General features: G+C 51.7%; 8 protein-coding genes across 8 annotated transcripts; 3 read left to right on the top strand and 5 right to left on the bottom strand.

The window, feature by feature from the left end:
* Positions 1-20: 20 nt before the first annotated feature.
* Positions 21-418, bottom strand: BZA70DRAFT_264711 (60S ribosomal protein L30; the record flags this gene model as incomplete). The annotated part of the gene is made up of 2 exons (XM_064910921.1): positions 21-341; positions 416-418. 2 exons carry the CDS (start codon positions 416-418, stop codon positions 21-23), a joined length of 324 nt encoding a protein of 107 aa, XP_064770364.1.
* A 325-nt stretch (positions 419-743) lies between these two features.
* BZA70DRAFT_10070 (uncharacterized protein) lies at positions 744-3,568 on the top strand. The gene is made up of 2 exons (XM_064909317.1): positions 744-1,187; positions 1,244-3,568. The coding sequence occupies exons 1-2, from the start codon at positions 971-973 to the stop codon at positions 3,250-3,252; spliced, it is 2,226 nt and encodes a 741-aa protein (XP_064770363.1). The 5' UTR covers positions 744-970; the 3' UTR covers positions 3,253-3,568.
* A 315-nt stretch (positions 3,569-3,883) lies between these two features.
* Positions 3,884-5,387, bottom strand: BZA70DRAFT_286692 (uncharacterized protein; the record flags this gene model as incomplete). The annotated part of the gene is made up of 2 exons (XM_064913889.1): positions 3,884-4,628; positions 5,323-5,387. The coding sequence occupies 2 exons, from the start codon at positions 5,385-5,387 to the stop codon at positions 3,884-3,886; spliced, it is 810 nt and encodes a 269-aa protein (XP_064770362.1).
* Positions 5,388-5,592: 205 nt separating this feature from the next.
* On the top strand, positions 5,593-6,754 carry BZA70DRAFT_234401 (DWNN domain-containing protein; the record flags this gene model as incomplete). Its single annotated transcript, XM_064910293.1, has 4 exons — positions 5,593-5,764; positions 5,860-6,187; positions 6,255-6,361; positions 6,423-6,754. The coding sequence occupies 4 exons, from the start codon at positions 5,593-5,595 to the stop codon at positions 6,752-6,754; spliced, it is 939 nt and encodes a 312-aa protein (XP_064770361.1).
* A 1,425-nt stretch (positions 6,755-8,179) lies between these two features.
* On the bottom strand, positions 8,180-9,415 carry BZA70DRAFT_10054 (uncharacterized protein). Its single transcript, XM_064909315.1, has 2 exons — positions 8,976-9,415; positions 8,180-8,947 (listed from the first exon to the last, which is right to left on the bottom strand). Exons 1-2 carry the CDS (start codon positions 9,040-9,042, stop codon positions 8,265-8,267), a joined length of 750 nt encoding a protein of 249 aa, XP_064770360.1. The 5' UTR covers positions 9,043-9,415; the 3' UTR covers positions 8,180-8,264.
* A 699-nt stretch (positions 9,416-10,114) lies between these two features.
* On the bottom strand, positions 10,115-12,986 carry BZA70DRAFT_271004 (uncharacterized protein). Its single transcript, XM_064911407.1, has 5 exons — positions 12,593-12,986; positions 12,080-12,509; positions 11,586-12,024; positions 11,424-11,529; positions 10,115-11,353 (listed from the first exon to the last, which is right to left on the bottom strand). The coding sequence occupies exons 1-5, from the start codon at positions 12,671-12,673 to the stop codon at positions 10,589-10,591; spliced, it is 1,821 nt and encodes a 606-aa protein (XP_064770359.1). The 5' UTR covers positions 12,674-12,986; the 3' UTR covers positions 10,115-10,588.
* A 235-nt stretch (positions 12,987-13,221) lies between these two features.
* Positions 13,222-14,570, top strand: BZA70DRAFT_270999 (uncharacterized protein). The gene is made up of 3 exons (XM_064911406.1): positions 13,222-13,356; positions 13,432-13,484; positions 13,596-14,570. The coding sequence occupies exons 1-3, from the start codon at positions 13,315-13,317 to the stop codon at positions 14,086-14,088; spliced, it is 588 nt and encodes a 195-aa protein (XP_064770358.1). The 5' UTR covers positions 13,222-13,314; the 3' UTR covers positions 14,089-14,570.
* On the bottom strand, positions 14,567-19,752 carry BZA70DRAFT_9919 (CPSF A subunit region-domain-containing protein). The gene is made up of 5 exons (XM_064915597.1): positions 17,319-19,752; positions 17,047-17,262; positions 16,262-16,996; positions 16,001-16,196; positions 14,567-15,942 (listed from the first exon to the last, which is right to left on the bottom strand). The coding sequence occupies exons 1-5, from the start codon at positions 19,650-19,652 to the stop codon at positions 14,675-14,677; spliced, it is 4,749 nt and encodes a 1,582-aa protein (XP_064770357.1). The 5' UTR covers positions 19,653-19,752; the 3' UTR covers positions 14,567-14,674.
* Between the last annotated feature and the right edge of the window lie 1,045 nt (positions 19,753-20,797).

Raw genomic sequence — 20,797 nt, 5'->3', positions numbered from 1 at the left:
TCGATCATCAGACCAAAGACTTAAACGACAGTGGTCAAGATGTCAGAGTCACCAGCGTCGATGATGGCAAGGACACCAACACGGAAGAGACGACCGACGGCGGTTCCGAGCTCGTTGTTGCCGCCCTGGAAGTGGTGGACCGAGATCTTGGAGAGCATGGCGTAGTACTCGAGCTCAGCGGAGCGGAGAGGGGGAGTGTTGCCAGCAATGATGACGAGCTTGGCCTTGCCGGAGCGGATGGCCTTGAGGGTGGACTTGAATCCGAGGGTGTACTTGCCGGACTTGACGACGAGCGCAAGGCGGGAGTTGATGGACTCTTGGGTCTTCTTGGTCTTGGGGGCCTTTAGGGAGGAGATAGAGAGTCAGTATGAGGACAGGAGGAAGAACAGAGAGCAGAAGAAAGACAAGAACTGACCATCGCTGCGCTTGAATATAATATTGATATTAATGTAAGGAAGCACTCCGGTCCGGATTGATGATGATGAGGAAGAGAAGAGAGTGGAGGAGGAGTATATCTTGTAGTAGCAGAGTGCTCCCAGCTGTTCCCAAAAGAAAGTGTGACTGCTTTAGGGTTACATTAACCCTACACCACCAACACCTCACTTCTGTCAGCGAACAGCGCGTGGAGGACACGCTAAAATTAGACTACGGGTTTCAGCCACGCGCGGCTCAAGGGGGAGGCGGTGCGGGCTCAGGAATGAGGCTTTGCGCAGATGTCAAAGCGGGTCGCTTCGACTGCTCCGCCTCGTTTATTGCAGACCTGAATCAGGACTCGGCTCTGTTTCTTTTGTTTACTTCGACTTTCTCCTCCTCTTCTACTTCTTCTACTTTCTACTTCTTCTACTTCTACCTCCTCTACTTCTTCTAGTCCTCTCATACACCCTCTCTTGACCCCCTCTCCTCTCCATCTACGCGTCTCCCACGCGTCGCGTCTGCCCCTGTCCTCTTCACCCCCCCTCAACTCACCACCATGCGTTTCACCCTCCTCTCCGCAGCAACCGCCCTCGCCGCCCTCTCCTCCACCGCCCTCGCAGCCAACACAATCGGCACCGACTCCTTCTACACCTGCAACGACGGCAACAACGCGACCATCTCCGTCAGCACCTTCTCCGTCTCCTACTCGAAAACCACCCAAAACGTCACCTTCGATCTCGCTGGTTCATCAACAGAGGCACAGAATGTTTCGGGTATGCTCCTATTCTCTTTCTTTGCACTTTCCTTCTGCCCCATACTAACCCCTCAGCAACTATCTACATCTCGGCCTACGGCATCGACGTCTTCTCCTACTCCTTCGACTTCTGCGACGAAGGCATCGAAGAACTCTGCCCCGTTCCCGAAGGCTCCTTCTCTGCCAGCGGCGAAGTTAACATCCCCACAAAATACGCCAGCCAAATCCCCTCCATAGCCTTCTCGATCCCAGACCTGGACGGCGAGGCAAAGCTCGAGCTCAACAACACCGACACCGGCGACTCTTCCGCCTGCTTCCAGTCCTCAATCTCAAACGGCAAGACCGCAAAGATCGAAGCTGTGACCTATGCCTCGGCCGCTATTGCCGCTGGCGCCCTCGTCGTCTCTGGCATCTCATCCCTGGCCTCGGCCGCTGGCTCTACCGCCTCCGCCGTCGGCTTCGCAGACATCATGAGCTGGACGCAGTTCATGGCCACCTCCGGCATGATGTCTGTCACCTACCCTGCCGTCTACAGCTCGTTCAGTCAGAACTTTGGTTGGTCCTCTGCTCTGATTTCGTGGAAGGGCATGCAGACCACGATCGACTCCATGCGAAGCAAAACCGGTGGCAACACCACATACAGCTCATGGGACACAACCCAATCGACGACTGTGCTCAACTACAAGTCCGGAGCGCTCATCCTGCTCAACGACTCCTCAACCAGCAGTGACGACGACGAAACGTCCTCCGCTTTGCGCCTCGTTCGAAGACTCACTGTCGACGGCATCGATCTCAACAGCTCAAACTCAACCACGTCTGACGATGGCTCCGTGACCGTCCTGGCCAAGGTCGCCGGTATCGCCAGATTCGTAGAGAATCTCATGCTGCCGAACGCGAACGCGTTCATGACCGTCTTGCTCTTCTTTGCCATGATCATGGCTGCTATTATCGTCGCGATCCTGGCCTTCAGAATCATCATCGAGATCGTGGCGTACTCCAGAGACCTGCCAAAGGCACTCGAAAACTTCAGGCACCGCTACTGGACCGTTTTGGCAACCACGCTGATCCGCGTCATCATGATTCTTTACGGCACATGGGTGCTGTTTTGCCTATACCAGTTCAAGCTCGGAGACTCGTGGGCGAGTCTTGTGCTTGCCGGTGTCACCCTCGGTCTGTTCTCCGTCATCCTGCTCGGGTTCACGATCCGCATCTTTGTGCTTGCGCGACGAGCCTCGAAGAGTGACGAAGGTCTCGACGAGCTTTACGACCACAAGCCATGGATTCGCCGCTACGGTCTTTTCTATGGCCAGTTCAAGACAAAGTACTGGTGGTTCTTCATACCCGTCATTGGCGTCGCCGTCGGACGTAGCGCGTTCATCGCGCTCGCAGACGGACACGGCATGGTGCAGGTTATCGGACAGCTTGTGCTCGAGGTGCTCTTTGTGTTTGCGCTGCTCATTCTCCGGCCGTTCAACCGACGAAGCGGGAACGTGATCAACGTGTTTATCTCTGTCGTGCGAACCGTGTCGCTGATCTGCGTCCTGGTTTTTGTCGAGGAACTCGGTGTCGCGGCCGAAACCACGACGATCGTCGGCGTCGTGCTGATTATCGTGCAAGCCGTGCTCACGCTCCTGCTCGTGCTTCTCCTCGTCATCCAGGCCATCCTAGGTCTCTGCACCCAGAACAAGCGCGACCAAAAGCGCGGCGTGAGCGACGACGACTCCGACCTAGTCCCGCTCGACGATCTCAAGGCCGACATCGCAAAGACCGGCTTCGACCAATCGCTCTACAGCTTCGACCAAAAGTCCACCAGCGGGCTCGAGGCAATCGGCCTCGCCGTCAGCGAGTACGATCCGCTCTATCCTTCCAATGGCGGCGGCCTCAAGCACTCGGCCACTGATGCCTCGCTGCCGCGGCACAATCCCTGGGACGAAGACCGCCTGCAGCCAGAGGTCGTCCCGCTCACTAAGCGCTCTGGATCAGTTAGCAGTAGCACAAGTGAGCGGACGACGGATGAAGCTGGCTATTCTTCGTGGGCTAAGGGCGGTCTGGAGCGCGATAGCAACGGTCGTCCAATGTTTTGATGTACGAAACGTACAGCAAAAAAAAGTCCAAACATCTTGAAAAATAGACTTATGAACTTGCCTAATTTCTAACGACATTTATTGTTTTATTTCTTTTTCGTTCTCACTCTCCTTTCTCCTCCACACTCATTTTTTTATGTTTGTTTGTTGCTACGGTCCGGTATCTCTCTTCTCATTTATTTCTTACCATTTGTTTGCATTCCTTTCGATTATATGAACTCATTCCTTACGATCTCATTTGATCCTCCTTGACGATTTTCTTCTACATACGGTGTTTTGTGCGTGCGTGCGTGCTGTTTAATGTCTTTATTTGGTCATAAGTTACGTCTATTCTATCTACAATGGTTCTATCATACTCGCATGCTTGGCACCGGTATATATGCGTTTGCGTTGCATTTGTAGTGAGTCTAGAATATAATACAGCTTCAAATTTATTTGGTTTCTTTTTCTCAAATATTGGGTATATAGAATAACGTGCAGTAAAATACAACTCGGCTGATCATGAAGAAAGTATCATATAACATCAACTGAGCACATCATGTAGTGGTCATATCGTATCCAAACAACACAAAAATACACATATAAAAACACAGGTCATAAAGTCATGAATGATAGAATCAAACTCAACCACTTAAGCGACGATGAAGATAGCGCCGGCAAAGAGGGCGGCCAAGAGACCCGAGGCGTGGCTGTGGGCCATGGGAGCGCCGCCGGTGAAGGTCACGGGGGTGGAGGAGTTCAAGGCGGTGACGGTCGAGACGAAGATGGTCGAGGTCGAGATGGTGGAGGAGTTGGTCATGGGGAAGGGGGTGACCACGGATGAGGTCGAGGTGGACGAGGTAGGGACCACGGACGAAGAGGTAGGAGCCACGGACGAAGTGGGAGCGGAGAAGATTGAGGAGGAGGAGGACGACGACGACGACGAAGATGAGGTCGTGGAGGACGAGGGAGTGGAGAAGATAGACGAAGAGGAAGAAGAATACGACGACGAAGACGAGGAAGAAGAAGTCGTAGAGGTGGTCGTGCAGGACGAGGTCGTGACGGTCGACAAGATGGTCGAGGTCAAGGTGGTAGTAGGAGCAGTCTCAATGTCAGTCGAGGTCTCGGTCGAGGTCTCGGTCGACGAAGCCTCGGTGGTCTCCTCGGACGAAGTGGAAGTAGTAGAAGTAGACGCAGGAACGGTCTCTCCCGAAGCAAGAACGTAGGTGGAGTATGTGGTCATGGTGGTGACGCCATAGTTGGTAATAGTGTCGGTGACGGTAACAGTCGAGTCCTGAGCGGAGACAATCGAGGCCAAGGCCAAAAGAGCGGCGGTGAAGAAGGTGAACTGCATGTTTACTGATGAAAACGCAAGAATAACGATAGCTTTAAAAGACCTAGGTACCAATTCGTCAGTCTAAGCTCTTATTTTTGCATAGAGCTGCTATCCGTAGCTTACCTAAAGAGGTGGTCGTGTGAACGATAGACTAGGTTGGATAACGAACGACGGTAAAAGAATGTATAAAAAGAAGAGACGAGAAAAGAATGACTCGATGATCTACTTTTTGTGTTATAGCGAAGGAGCAAAGAATGTGTACGGAAGGAAAAAAAAGAAGAAGAGGTGAAGACCGGCCGAGGACTTTTAAGAACAGAGTTGAGCTACTTGTTCTTCGGCAAGTCAAAAATCGGGTACTTCGAGGCCTGGCCCACTATTTACTTTTCCCGATTGGGTAATTACCCGGAGCTGGTTTTATTAGATCTCATTAATTGGCAGGCCTGATTTGGATTAGCCTCGTGGGAGCTTTGTGCCCGAAGAAGTTTTCTCGGTTCTTGACGGCATAACAGTCGCATGTTTAGATTGTAAAGTGGGCTGAGAGTTGTGGCTTAAGTGTTTAATGTTATAGATGTCTCTCTGGCTGGGGGCTCATTAACATATGGCAAACAAAGAGCATTCAGATCTCGATATTGTCAGCTCATGAGCGCGTCGTTCTCAATACCATAACGTGATCTGCAGAAAGATAATCTGGGAATTATCAGACGACGCGATTCCCTTTGCAAACCGTCGAGGACAGTCAGTCATCGCACCTCTACCCTTCTTCTGCGCGTCGCAGTCGCTCCTGATCTGATAGCCACGTCTTGATACCGTTGGGAGGCATTGCTTGCCGCGTTTCTTGAAGTCGACTTTTCATACTGTAGCAAGAATTTGAATGCAATTACAATACTGAATCAATCAAAAGTGTTGTAAAGAGGAATCTCTACGCGGTTGAAGCTCGGAAGAACGGGCAGATCTATACATATAACCTGAACCCCACCACCACACACTCTGAATTCAACCTACACATCTCCCGCACATAGCACAGCATGTCTTCTTCGATATACTACCAGTTCCGGTCACAAAGAGAGCCTTTGCGAATCAACTTTGACGGCACTGGAATCTCAATTTTCGATCTCAAGAGAGAAATCATACTTGCAAACAAGCTGGGCGACGGAACTGATTTCGATCTTTCGGTATACAATGCTGATACAAACGATGGTATGCTGAGTTCTATGATTTTTGTTTGTGATTTGGCTGGAGTTTTTCGTCCGTCTGCTTTCTGTTTAGCTAACCCAGCTTGCTGTCAAAAACAGAGTACGAAGACGACGCCGAGATCCTACCTCGGTCGTCATCAGTCATCGTCCGTCGAAAAGCACCCTCGAAACAAGGCCACGGCACAGCAGCCCGCTACGCGAGCGCCAAAGCACCACCGATGTCAGTCGTCAGCGGCAACTCCTTGTCCGGCCGAAGGGCAGCAGACGGCGGCGGCGGCGGCGGGTATAACAAGCGGGTGCTGCCACCGCAGCCGACTGTGCCGATCGCGCAAGGTACTGGGCCTGTGTCTGCTGGAGATGATGATATCAGCGCGATGTTGGCGGCTGAGTCGGAGAATTGGGCGAATACACAGAATAGAATGGCTGCGTACGTTTGCTCTTTTTCTAGTTTGTTGCGTGTGGGTGTTTGGTTGGTATTAACTGTTTGGTTATAGAGCGACACCGGTGTACGGTCGTGGAAATAATAGCAATCGGCCACAGAGACCTGCCCCTGATCACCCTCCACCTCCTACATATATCTGCCATAGATGTTTCCAGAAAGGTATGTCTACAGCTTTACTTCTGTCGTACGTCCGGTTACTGATCTAGACATGTGTCAATAGGCCACTGGATTTACAATTGCCCGACGAACAACGACCCTACGTTCGAAAACGTGAGAGCGAAACGAACGACCGGTATCCCCAAATCCTTCCTGAAGACCGTGTCCAAGGACGAGATCTCAGCGATGGAATCCAGCGCCGGCGGCAGCGGCAACGGTCTGCGGGACCACGTCCGAGTGAACGAGAACGGAGAGTATGTAGTTGTCCGGCCGGACTCGGCCGCGTGGCAGTCGTATTTGCAGAAACAGACCGCGGAGGATGACGGCGACCAAAGTAGTGATGGCGAAGGAGCTGGCGAGAGGAAGCGGAAGAGGTCGAGAAGAGCGGGCGATTGATGAATGCTGCGCGGTGTATTACTTGTATTATAATAAACGTCATGACTGAATATGCCTATACAGAGGATTGTTATTCTTCGGTGATGCATGCTGAGTTCGCCCGAATAGGTTTCTGGACTGAAGAGGGGTCGAGTAAGCAAGGGCCAATGGGGACGTTGTCATAACCTCTGCGAATCTTGTTTGGTTTCTCGAAAGAGCATTTGTACATTCTTCCTGTTTCTTCCTCTTCTTTCTACTTTTTCCTGTCTCTACGTTATAGCTGTTTTGGCTACCTTTATGAATAATATAAGTAATCCGAACCATAGACCTAATCGAGCGAGGGCAGTCGCGCAGAAACACAAACACCCCAAAACAGCACACTCAAGCTGCCCAAGCCTCTGCATTGCCTCGCGCTGCAAATGGGCTGACTGCTACCTCCACATATCTCAGGACAGATCTTTTTCCTGCTATTTCTTGCAGCGGAGATTTTAGCGCGACTGAGATTTTCTCGAGTCCCTCCAGCATGCTGCTGGTCTATCCCAACACATCAGACATCGCTCTAGAAAGCAGAAAACCCAATCTACTCTGACCACCACCAATAGAAGCCCGTAAACCAAAGACAAAGTAACAATCTAACGAAAACAATTCTAGGCAAAAAGGAAAAAACGGGCGTCGGTGATTTCTGGTAGGTATTAAAGTGCGGCTCAGAGCCCAAAGCGCGGCAAAACCGTAAACAACAGTAACAATGCGAAATAGAGTTTTCGCGCTACCAGAAAAGGCGACCAGGAGCGGAAGCCTAAACTCGCGCTCTCTTTTCTCTCCTGCGCTGCCTGCGAAAAAAGCAAAGGTACAGCAGCAGCAGCAGCTGTCAAGTACCAAATTACGTGCTGCTGCAGTTTCTTCTCCTCTTGCGCTTCTATTCTTTTTGCTTCAGAATTCCTGCTTCAGACAACAGACAGCTTGGGCGCTGCTGCAGAAAAGCAGAAAGAGCTCGTATGCTAACCGAGCAAACAAGCGAAAGCAAACATAAATTAGGTCGCGGCGTTGGTCTTGCTTGCGTATGGGGAAAACAAGAAAACGGCTCTTAGCCTCCCGGTCTCTCTACCTTGTCTGTAATATTAGACTCTCACACTAGCAAGCACTAGCAGCCAGACTCTTCCTTATCTGGTCTGCGTCGGCATCGGGTTTCCGAGGGGTGGGCGGCGCGGCGCCAGGAGGTGGGTTCCAAGATTGTGGAGAGAGCGAGCGGAGCGAGCGAGCGAGCGAGGAGACGCGAGAAGAAAAGCTTGCACAATTATTGATAAGAATTGGTCATCGTGAGTCAAGCGGAACTGTACTGACTGCCTACCCCGTCCGATCATGAGACAAGAGATCAGCTGGTGCGTTTTCTGTCTGTCGATGAGCTGATAATTCGTAATACCATTCTCATGATACATAGTAGCTACTTACAAAACAAAGAAAAGAAAGCAAAAGCAAATGGCCGTAAACTCCACACATAAAACCCAACAAGCAAATAATAAACACTCGTACATCAACCGATCTCAGCGGTCCTTCTCAGACACATAACCCTCGTCCTCTGCATGATTCGGCCGCCGCCGCTGCAACCTACTCGCCGGCGATCTAAAACCACCGTTGCGGTGTATCCCCAGCGACGTGCACGCCTCGACGGGGTGAAAGCTGCCGCAGGAGCACGAGTATGTATAGCTCCATAACCGCGGCGGCTCGTACGGCGGCTGGATCGAGGAATGCCGCTGGCCGGCGACGGGCGTGAGCGACAGTGGAGTCGCACTGGAGGCAATGCTCCTGTAGTACTCGCGTAGATTCGCGTCCAGCGATGTAGGCATAGTTCGTGGTGTAGCCGCGTCGATCGAGTCAGCGGTGGTCGAATAGAACAGTCTCGACGGGTCCATACTACTCCAATGAAAGCGTGTACGGGCAAGAGAGAAGCCAAGCTGGACCGTTTGTGAGAAAAGAAAGATGAGCGAGTGAAAAGCAAGATATGACTTGGTATAGACAGGTCAGTGACAGGCCGACAGGGAACCGTGTGTCCTATATATCTTTGGGATCCCAAGAGGAAAAAGCAACCATGGACGAGGAATAAACTATGGGTAATAAACACAATACCAGCGACTGCTAACCTGCCGAGAAGACTAGCTTCCGGCGAACCTGCAGTAGCTCGCGGTACGAACCGTCGACGCAGCTGCAAACTAACCTCTCTGCTCCCCTCTCTCCTCTCCGCTACTTCTGCTACAACACCCCAGTCTGATACGAGATCTACTTAAAACCCGACTGGCAGGCAAGAGATTCATCGCTGGCGGGCATCGAGAGTCGAACGCCAGCCGAGAGCGGCCCGGGCGTCAGGCTGGGCTATCGTCCCCCCAGACATCGAGGGGTGCACGCGCGGCTGACCACTAAAGTGACGCAGTCCGTACTGCTCGCGAGAGCGATATCGGAAGATGGCCCCGGTCTCAGGGACGGGATGTCCGTGTTGGAGGCCGCGCTAGGCCCCGATACAAAAGCCAATTCTTTGTCCGGTCGGTGCTTGCTTGCGCTTGCTCTTGCTACTGCTTCCGCTGGTGGTTTATGAATCTAGGCTTCCCAGAGTTGCCCCTCGGGCAGCAAGCTAGCAAGCCGTGTGCGTCAGTCATACCGAGTTTTACAAGTCCGTAGACAAGTCAGAAATATTGAACGAGTCGACTCGGTCCTAGTGTAAAACCAGACCAACTCCCTCTCTCACTCTGATCTTCTTTGGCTTCGAGAATGACTTCGCACGTCGTCGTCCCTGGCTATTGACGGCTCAGTGTTTTTCCTTTTAGTCCCAAATATCTAAACCTGGCAACTGGATCAGAGCTCCTCCGAATCATCAAAAGTCTGGCTAAACTCCTACCTCCGAAAGCGGCCGCGTTGCCGGGGTGAGAGCAGAGGTACCCTGCCTCTGCGGTCTGTTTCCGCACTACCGTCCAGCTCACTTCCACAGGTCAATACTCTTCTCCAAGACATTGCTCGGGATATTTTCAGCGTACCCCCAGCTCGTCGTTTTTTCTTTTAAATAAACTAAACCTCACCATTCCAGCACATCATTCGCCCAACTAAACCAGTGAGCGAACCTGTATGTGTGCGTGCCGCTGTGATTATGCAGAAGGCGCGCATGTACTTTTTCCTTCCGTACCAGCCAAGAACTATCACCTTTCCCGGCTAACGAAATTGTCTGGCACCTGCGTCCGCTACCAAACCACTCGACGCCGGTCCCTCCGCCTCGCCTTTTCATACAAAGGGAAAGACAGATGACTAATGCATGTACTCGTGCTTCGACGGCGCTTGCTTGGGCAGAGAATGGTCTTTTCTGAGCTACGACTGTCCGACTGGACCTACTAATGAGATATCGAAAATCGAGTTGAAACTAATCTAAAAACCTGACTAGATAGATAAAGAAAAAAAACATTCCCTCCCTCACTTGGTATATATTCACAGACACTCCCATCCTGCAACAAAATCCTCACTGCCTTTTCTGGTGATATATAACCCAAAGGTGTGACTTCCTCTCTTCTCCCGTCCTTTCGTTTGTGAAAAAAGCGACCCGTCATCAGCGATAAACCATATAAATAATAAAAAGAAAAACCAAGTGTGCGCCCAAAAAAAAAGACAAGTGAAAATGAAAGAAAAACAGAAGCAAGGTGAATCAAAGGATGTCTGTATCCAAACACTCAAAGCAGCATAACAACAAGAAAAAAAGAGTGACTGATTGTATAAAAAGCACACACACTCTGATCACTGATCGCTCGAGTGATCAAAAGCCAAGCACATCTTCCCGCGTCGGTCCGGCCACACACACACACACATCTCACATCCCCATATTTACGAAACCGCGCGATACACCTGCGCCGCCTGATCCGCGAGCCGCGCCCGCGTCCGCAGATCGTCCCAGGTCGTGTTGACGCGGTTCGACCACTTCGCGGCCGTGCGACTGAGCAGACCCTGCTCCTCCTCGGGCGCGAACGGGTCGTCGTCGTCGTCGGCGTCGTAGGTATCCCATGACGGCTTGCGGATGATTGCGACGACAATGGCGATCAAGAAGATGCCGACGAAGCCGAATTGGCCCCAGAAACTCCACAGACCGAACCATGGGAAATTCACGCTTATCCGATCGATGAACGTCGACACTAGGGTCTGGCGGCACACACTGTTGAAGTAGACGGTGTAGTTCGCAGTCACGAGGCTGGTCGCGTCGGGCTCGAGAATATATCCCGGGTCAAAGGCCGGGAACTCGGTCGTGAAGAGCATCCGGCTTGCTTCGGCGCAGGACACAAGCTCCTCCGGGTGGTCTTCGCACATTCCCGCCATTCCGTAGAGACCGTCGACCACGTAGTTGCAAAACTGCTGGCTGCCGTATCTGGCGTAGTCCGGCGCAATCACCATCGTGAATGAGTAGTTGATTGCCAGAACGGCAACCATGATCATCGCAGTGCCGAGAAGCAAGCCCTGGGGATCAGTCTTTCCGCGCTGGATACGGAACAGCACGAACCAGACCAGTCGGATGCTGAAGTACGAGAGTCCGATCACAGTTGAGATGAAGAGCCAGACGATGATGAACAAAGTGACGATATAGTCAGCCGGGAATCCCTATTTGAACCAGTTAGTATGAAATTCTAGAAACTGCCTGCCAGATATCAATATCATGTAGTGCACATACTCTAGAGGCGATTCGAAGGAACTCATTGATCGGATTGATGATGTTAGTCGCCGGGAGCAAAAATCCGCAATGGCGTCCGCAAGGGGTATTCTTGATGTGATCCACCCTATTCACTAATCAGCAAACCGTTCCATCTCTTTGAAAAATATATCTTCAACTTACATGGAAATCAAGATCGAGGCAACAATTAAAAGCGCGATAATCATCAGGAAGAAACCGATAATCATCACAACCGGCCGCGCAACAAATCTAAAGCTCCTAACCAGCCATCGCGGCTTATACCATTTCGGGTTACCCGCGTTGACGCGCACTTTGCGAATCAAAGTCTTCTCCTCGCGCTGCAGAACCTCGTACGCACGCTTGTCGCGCGTGCTCCACTGGATTCGCGTGCCTTCGTAGCGGGCCTCGATCATGCGCTGCTTCTCACGGTTGAGCTGTAAGGCGACTCGGGTGTCGTCGAGTTCGGCGACGGACAGGCTGGGTCGGTACTTCATGCAGAGGATCGGAAGGACTGCAAAGCCGATGGCAGTGTAGATGACGTACACGATTATGCCCAAGCAGAGAAGGACTCCGATGATGAACGTCAAGGCGCGTTCACCACCTAGATGTTGTGTCAGTTATCTTGCTATTCAAGTAGAAAATTAGTGGCTACTTACGGTTCTCCATCAGCAACTGCTGGAAGTAGATGAAGTAGTACTCGTTGTCACGAACTCCGCGTCCATAAGGAATAAAGAGTCCAAGAATCAAAAGCGTGATTGCAATGACAATAAAGATAATTGAAAACTTGAGCGCTCCACGAATGCGACCGCCAGTGGTCGACTCCTCGTCCCATTCCTCAAACCAGAAATACGTAAACGGAATCAGCAGCAGGATAAGGAACGCGTCCATGGAGTAGAGCAGATAGTAAACAACTTTGACGGCGGTCTCAGATCTCGTGAGTTGCTGCGCCACGTCGGTCGTCGTCTGGCTCACGATCGCAATGTCGACAGGTAGCAAGCAGGCCGTGGCCAAGACTACCGACATTGAGAAGATGGAGACGATGGTAACAAACGCATCACGTTCGTATCTCTTGGTATAAAGTCTCGTCTATCGGATTCATAAAAGGTCAGTATATAGACTCCTCTCCTGCATCATCATGCACTCCTCGAAAATAAGTAACATAAACATACAAAGAGGATGGATATCAGTGCGAGAATACCGCACACCACGCCAAAGGCAATCCAAACAAACGCTGTTCGCACCGCAGACATTATGTTTGATTATTTCACTTGCTATATCCAACAAGCACTTCTTAAAAATTGGTCAACCGCTGTTTTCTTGCTGTTTCTTCACCGCAAAAAATCAGCGTGGTGGTCGAGAACTTGAAACTGTGCTCTCGAGAGATTTCTCTAGCGGATCTGTTTTCGTTTTGTTTCGCAACACAGACGCTAAATTCCGCTTCGTTCCTTTGTCTCTTATCAGTGTCTCCCGTAAGCTCCAAACGTATACTGCAACTCGCAAATCAAGATATCGCGGAGTAATAACGCAACACAAGAATAAACCGGGTATAGAGTACAGCTCTGCTGAGAATGACGATGATTGACGATGCGCCAGAAAGCCAGATGATAACCTCAAACCTTGTTTTGCGAGTTCCCCCTCAAAATTCCCGCTTTCGGACTTCACTGCCAACCCTGGCAATTCTTGTAAATCACGTGGTCAGAAGAGCCGGTTGGGACATATGGGTACGGGTTCATGTTGGGCGTAACGAGTATTTTTTTTATTAGGTTTTTCCCTTCGCTGACCTCCCAAATTTTTTCCCTCCTGATACAAATTTTGAAGAAAAGGTAGTTCCTATACTTCATTCGTGTCTTTTTCTTTTCTGTTGTTTTAGAATTAGAAAAGAGTTGCAGCCATGAGAGTTTACAATTGCAGCTTTTGCTCCTCGCCGGTATACGTATGTGTTCTTCTGTCTTTTATCTTTACGGAGAGGAGAGATCAAGTTTTGCTAACGATCTTGGGATGGATATAGCCCGGTCATGGTATCATGTTTGTCCGTAACGATGCGAAAGAATTCAGATTCTGGTATGTCCTTTTCTTGCTTTACGCAATCTACCATCGCCAACCTGCGACCACTTTTTGCAAACCCCCCCGGCGCCCGAACAGCGAACCTAACGAAACCTCTTCTCACTCTAGCCGTTCAAAATGCCACAAGAACTTCAAGATGAAGCGCAACCCGCGAAAGCTGAAATGGACAAAGGCGTTCCGCAAGTCGGCCGGCAAGGAGATGGTCGTCGACTCGACGCTCACCTTCGCCGCCCGCCGCAACGTGCCCGTGCGATACAACCGCGAGCTGGTGTCGGTCACGCTCACGGCGATGCAGCGCGTGTCAGAGATCAGAGCCAAGCGCGAGCGCGCGTTCTACAAGAACCGTATGCGCGACAACAAGGCCCGGCAGCGCGAGGAGGATCGCAAGCTTGTGGCCGAGAACGAGGAGTTGCTCAAGCAGGGCGGTCTTATCCCCCGAACGCGCACCGTCGCTGCCGAGGAGGACGAGGAAGTCTTTGTCGACGCTGAGGAGGACGAGGCCCAGATGTCGGTCGACGAGGACGTCGAGGTCGAGCAGAAGGAAGAGGTCCTGGTCAAGGTTCCCGCCAAAAGACGCAGCAAAGCAAAGAGCAAGAACTAGAGTGTGCTCACGTGGTCGTGTTCATGATTTATCTGGGACGAGGGGCGGTTTATCACTGTACTATATGTATTCGTTTTGCTGTTTTCGTTTATCCATTTGTGTGCTTATGATTATCCGGTTCGCCGCCTGTTGGACATTGTCTTTTCGATTTCCCTCTCGCCTTTGACATGCTGAGAATGCTTGTCCGTGCCACACACTTGCCTATGAACATGCCATGGACCCGGTCTCGTTTCGAGCATACGAACACGCAGAAAAGAATTCACAACAAATAGATATGGTACCACCTACCGAAAGATGACAACCTGGTTTCTTTATTTTGACTTTTTATTTTTTTTCCTTCTTTCTCTTTTCTTTCAAAAGTTTTTTGTTTAGTGCATTTGGCGTTCTGTATTTACTTGTCAGCTAATGTTTTCTTTTTGTTTATACAATGGAAGAGTGATCACACAAGCAATAAACTAAATCAAACGGTTTAGACCAACCGAGCTACACGTATAAAAATGAATATAACCATTCTATTGCACAATATACACCCCCCATCATAAAAATACATTACACTTCAACAATTTTCGCGCCCAACTCTCTAGCACTACATATAGCTCAACGACTTCTCCAGCTCAAACAGATGATTCCAAATCATCGCCTCCGCGCCTTTACCCGCCCTCTCAGAGATCTCAATCTGCCGATTCAGCGGCAGCCGCGGAAACCGCAGCAGCAGGTTCCCGTCGAGAACGACGCGGGTGGCCGAGCCCGAGAGCTCGGCGTTGGCGGAAAGAGAGCGGTACATGCGCGGGTTGAGGCCCGCGACGTGCTCGTATTTCTCGGCCATCTGCTGCTGGACGACGACTAAGCGGCGGTAGGTCATCTCCGAGACCGGGTGGACGGAGACGAGGTTTCCGGACTGTGTTACGCCTAGGCACATTTGTTGCTGCTGCGGTTGCTGCGGAGTTGGTGGGGCGGGAGTGGGCTGGAGATCGTTTGAAGCGGGATCAGATTCTCCGTTCTCGGTCGAGCCATCTGCTGCCTCACCCTTGGCCGTAGCCGCAGAGGCGGGGGGTATCGTAGTAGACGGAGCAATCGTCGGATAGATTGGCAGCTGTGCTTGCGGGATGATCGTGAACGCCTCGATATTATGCCCGGTGAAGAACTCTGACTTTGCGATCAACCGCTGCCCGGACAACGACCTCGGATCATCAGGATCGTACTGCAGTATGTGAATCTTACGATTCGCGTCCGCAATCACAAAGTGTAAAAGGTCGCCGCTGATGACAAAGTCCGAGGCAACTACCTCGACATGTCTCAGGTCTTTGCCGAATAACTGCATCTTATACGGATCCTCGGAAAAGCCCACGAACCAAACACTCTTCATGATGTCGCCCAGTAGGATCATGTTCTTGATGCTCTTCGCGTCCGACACATACATATTCATGTCCATAAACGCCACCGGCAAAAACGACATATCCTCTCTGAGCGCGCGCACCATGACCTTCTGGCCCTGCGCCGAAAGCAAATGACCATTGATCTCGCATAACGTACTCACGACCCCGCGCACGTCCTCCTTCACAATCAGCTTGAGCTTGTGATTATGTTCCGGCTTGCCGGGCTCGGGCACAACCTCGATGATCTCAAATATATACACAAAGCCTTTGGAGGGCTGGTCCTCGCCGTAGAACACGCCGGTGCCGACGGCGATGAACTTTCGCCTTGCACGCGAGGATTCCGAGAGCTGGAGATTGACTGCGCGGACGACAAGCGCTGTCTCGTTGGGCGCGAAATCGTAGCTGTCGACGGTTATCCAAGATCTAGGCGATATCAGTTTCAGCGACCCTTGGTCAACAGAGGCCGGGAAGTCGGCGTCTACATAAGATCGAGTTAGCCTAATTGTTTCCATGAATCAGATTGCAGCTTAGCATACCTTCAAGTTCAGCCAACCGCTCCTCTTCTTGCTCTTTTGAGCTGAACTGCGTCTCCTTCGAAACCGACGCAACGTACATCCTCTGGTCTGAGTGATACGCAATCGCATGTATCTCCTCGTCCATCGTGATCTTTTTCGCAGGCCATGCCCCGTCTAGCGAGTACTCGTCCTGGAGCTTGCACACTCGAACCATATCCTATCACACCCCAAGTTCGTCAGCAGATGATCTAAAAAACAACGTCATTTGCAGGGTAAGCTCACATTCCTCGACACGTAAATAAACCCATAATCTACCGTGATTGAGTGGAAAGGATTGATAAACTTCACGCCAGGCCCTCCGGCAAACGGTATCGCCTTCGGCAGACTCCTCGCCGTCTTCACGACAAAGAGCGACTCGGTCGGCGGAACAATATCAGGACCTGCTGGGACACCGCTAGAGGCCGGCGCTGAATTGTTGTCGCGCGTCACGCCGTCGGCGATGAACACCGTGTCATATCCGCTCTGATTGACGAGCGGAAAGAGAACTGAAACTCGTAGTTGATTCCGTCTAGCGGCTGCCGCATCGCCGGATTGTTCAGCGTCCTCGCTCGCGGGCGGCTGCGACGAGCTGGCTACCTTTATATTCTGTACTTTCAAAAACCTCACGCCGACAGACAACGCAGATGAACCGCCACTTCCAGACGGCGGAACGAATGGCTCGTATATCGCAACGTCGCCATCTGCTGTGCGCAGGAAGAGATGATTTTGTCTCATCACAGAGTCGCCGAGTGACGCGTACAGAACCTCCACGATATGATATTCTTTACCACTGGCGCTGTTGACGCGATCGTTAGCAGCGCTAGCGGTAACTCCCATGCTCGATCTTCGCCTGCCGGCCATAGATGGGCGGCGCGATGATGGGTGTTCAGAGGACTCCGGGGGGCGTTCGATCAGCTGCGGAAGAACATCGCAGTTCTTGATGCTGTACATTAGTTTCAAATCCGAAATGCGATAAATCTGTTATTCAGTTAATAAATGCTCACAAAAGCAATAAAAAGCAGATTTACCTGTAGTTCACCCTGACGAGTGACCATGATTGCAACATCAACAGTACTATCCTCATCATCATCCACATCATCCCGCGCAGAGTTGTTTGCTGCGGTGCTGGTCCCGTAGATAATATCAGTTGTCCGTTTCCGTTTCCTTGAGACTTCAAACTTTGTAGCTTTAGTCCCAGGAAGGAACGATTTCGGCACCGAAGCTAAGCATCCAGCGGAAAACTCCTACGTCCAATGATTAGAATCTTTTCAGAAGAATCTAAAGAGAAGGATCAACTTACGATGCCCTGCTCAAATCTGTGCTCCTCGTTCAACTCCAAGCTCTGCTCCCCACCAATCAGCAAATTAGCAGCGCCATTGTCAAGCAGCAGCAGCACCGCATTCTGCGAAAACGAGTACGCCACAAGTCCCGGGTCGGCTCCAGAGGCAGACCAGTCCGCCGACGTCTCGTCTTCGTCCTCGGGCGGCATGTACACAGGCAGCATCTGCACCATCTTCAGATCCGAGTCGTAGACTCTAATCTCCGTCGCGCAAAGCTGGACGATACGCGTGCCGTCGAGGATCGAGCCGACTCCAAGTGTCGCGCCTCGGGGATCGAACTCTGTGCCTCGAACCTCCTCAAACCGCTCACTGATATCATAAACGACGCTCTCGTCCGCGCGCGAGATGATCATGTACTTGTCAACCTGATCGCCAATCGCCGAGTCAACACCGCTCGTCAGCGTATCGCGCGATTTGGTCTTAACCGTGAACAGCGCCTTGCAGTCCGGGAACGCGAACCGCGCAGACACGCGCGGCGTCAGCGAGCGCCGGAACACGCTGAGGCCTCCGCTGCGGGGTAACCCGCCGCGCGCGCCGACGACTTCGAGTTTCGAACTCACTTCCGCGTTCTGGCTTACGTTCCCGCGGACTTCGACTGAGCCGATCGCGACGTCGAGAAGGGGGCCGTGGTTCACGAGGCGGTCGTGGACCAGGAAGGAGAATTTCTTGTGGCTCTCAGAGTCGGTGGCTGCAGCTTCGTCGAGAGAAGCCAGAGCGGCGGCGGCGGTACTGTTAGCTGCCCCCGACGACGAGGATTCGCCGTAAAGATCTTCATCTTCAACGTCGTCGTATTCTTTTGACTTGACTAGATTACTGTTGTCGTTCGACGCCTCTGCTTCAAGAGCAGACGACGCGTCCTCAGTCGCCTCTGCAGCAGCTGAACTGCTTCCTCTGCGGGTGTCGCCAGACTTGCGCCATGAGAGTAATACACCGTCAGCGGCAGCGCAGCCGACAAACAACCGCTTCTTGTGCCAGAATATCTCGAGACACGACGCCGCACCGCCGACAAGCTTGTCAGCCAAGTCAAGCCTGTGCAGCTCAAGCCTCTCGACCGAGCGGCCTTCTAGCATGAATCGAAGCAGACAGAGATCTCCTGTGCCGAGAATGAGCAGAACGAGATTGTCCTGCAGATACACGGCCTTTGAACCCTCAAGGCGAAGCTCGAGATCAGATTGATCGATAAAGTCGAATTCGGAGGTCTGAGCCGCGAACGGGTTGACGGCAATGCTGACAGCGCGTCCGGCAGGGTCGACGTGCACGATCTCGTTCGCGCCAAGAAGGAGGGTGCCGCCGATTGGCGCCGGGAGGGCGGTCGCAGAGACGAGATCGTAGGGCAGTTTTGAGATGCTGAGGATAGCTGTTGACGCGCGCTGCTGGAGATCGAGCGCGACGACGATGAGCGCGGTGGTGTCTTTGGTTTCGTGGATGAGACCGGTCCATGTGCGTTTTGGCTGGTAGAGAATCGCGAGCGTTGGTTCACGGTATTCGTACAGAAATACGGCGTCAATAACATTTTCAATGTCGTCGCTGAGCATTGAAGCCGGTACAACAAAAGACGGGTAAAAGACACGCGAGATTTCTCCGTTTTTGCCACTGCTCCCCACGCCGGCGCCGGTGAAAAGCTCGAGATCGTCGTCTTCTTTTCGGAAAGGCAGGAAAGCAAACATATCGCTACCAAACTTGAAGCAGGCGCAGAAGTTTCCCGGATCAGCGCGAAGAAGCGCGGCCGAGTCGGCGACGTCGGTGTTGAACGTAGCGCTGAAGACCCCCGACTGATTTTCATAATAATGCAGAGACACGGTTGCGATTGTGTGGCGCGCGTGGTCCCAGGACAGGAGCGACATCTTTGCGGACGCAAAGGAGAGTAGGACGTAGTCGAGTCGCGGGTCGGCTGCGGTGCGAACGCGCACGATGCCGGTGACAAATCCGCTGAGCGCGTACTCTGCTACAAGGACAAGTTTTGTGTGGTATGTCGTCAGGCTCTGTTCTAGGCCAATGTCGGCCAGGAAGTTGTCGTCTGTCTGATCCTGCTGGTCGCCATCGGCGGCTGCGGATTGCTGACCGTTTGCAGATGCCGAGGCAGCGGACGAATGGTCGCGGGTGGATGGAGCGGCATCGTCATCGTCGTCAATGACAGTGGAGGAGGACTGGGATTCGTGGGAGACGAATGTGAATATCTGGAGAAGAGAGGAGCCCTTGACGACGACGAGGTTGGGCTGATCGGGGCTGATGAGGTTTGCGGAGACGCAGTGGGTGATGGCGGTCGGCTGCGTGATGTCGCGGTAGACCTGCATCTTTTAGATGCTGAGGTTGAAGTTGGATCTGTAGCATAGAAGTTGATTAGAAAGGTGTAATGCAGGTTTGTGGATGGAAGAGAATGAGAGGAAGGCTTTATTCGGACGGCAGATAGATCTAGGGATAGATACAATCGACAAACAAGAAACAAAAACAGAGAGAGTAGTGAGGTTACAAAAAAAAGAACAAGAGTACAGTGATGATGATATCAAAACAAGAAGAAGCAGCTATCAAACAATTGCACATCTCTTTTGAGATCCAAGAACATGAGTCGGAGCACACACAAAGCACCCCACGCAATCCAATGATTCAGTACCAGCAGAACAGAAAAAAGAAAGACTTACGGAACTATATTACAACGGGAGTAGGCGATCAAAGCAGCGGCATTGCAGGTGAACGAGGGTGGGTTCTTCGAGCGAGTAAACGACGGTGAGCGAGATCCAAAGAGCAGAGTGCAAAATGTGCTATTCCTATAAGTCATCACGTGATACACTTATAGTCACGTGCATTAGTCAGGTGACAGAGCCGCACGAGACGCGGGCCCGGGTCAGCAGAAGAGAAGGCGTATTTTGGGTTAGGGCGCGTGACCCAAAGAATCCGCAGCGCAATTTGAGAGGAAACCCAGTCTGGTCCGGATAAACAAACAAGATAAAAATAAAAATAAAAATACGGCCAACCTCCGTCGTGGTCTTTGTCTCGTCCTCGGGATCATCACCGGAGTGGGTCTCACCTCTGATTATCAGAGCGATCATCAGAGAAGGTTGTAAACACCAAAAGAAGCGAGATTAAAGACCAGAAACTGGGAAAACTGAAACGCGACCGGTTTATTCGAAGTCGAATCTCGTCAAGCGAAAACTCAACCGTCGACGCCGTCACCGCGCGTCCGCCAGTTCCCGGGCCTTCACTCAGTTCATATTGTCCATGTAGCTGTTCTGCTGCTCGTTGGTTCTTATTGTGTTTATGCTGATTGTAGTTGCTGTCTGGGATTCCTACGAGTAATTTACTATCTTTCATCTGTATTAAAAGTCACCAGGCAGTTAACGACGCCAAATATGATATCACAGCTGCCAACGCCAGCGGAGTCCCAACCGGCCATCCCTTGCTTCGTTTGTTGTTATTCTTCCCAATCAGGAAGGCTTTCTTT

This window comes from Myxozyma melibiosi (genome assembly GCF_037950935.1).
Source record: "Myxozyma melibiosi strain Phaff 52-87 chromosome Unknown BZA70scaffold_1, whole genome shotgun sequence".
Taxonomy (NCBI): domain Eukaryota; kingdom Fungi; phylum Ascomycota; class Lipomycetes; order Lipomycetales; family Lipomycetaceae; genus Myxozyma; species Myxozyma melibiosi.
This window is presented reverse-complemented; position numbering and strand designations above follow the sequence as displayed.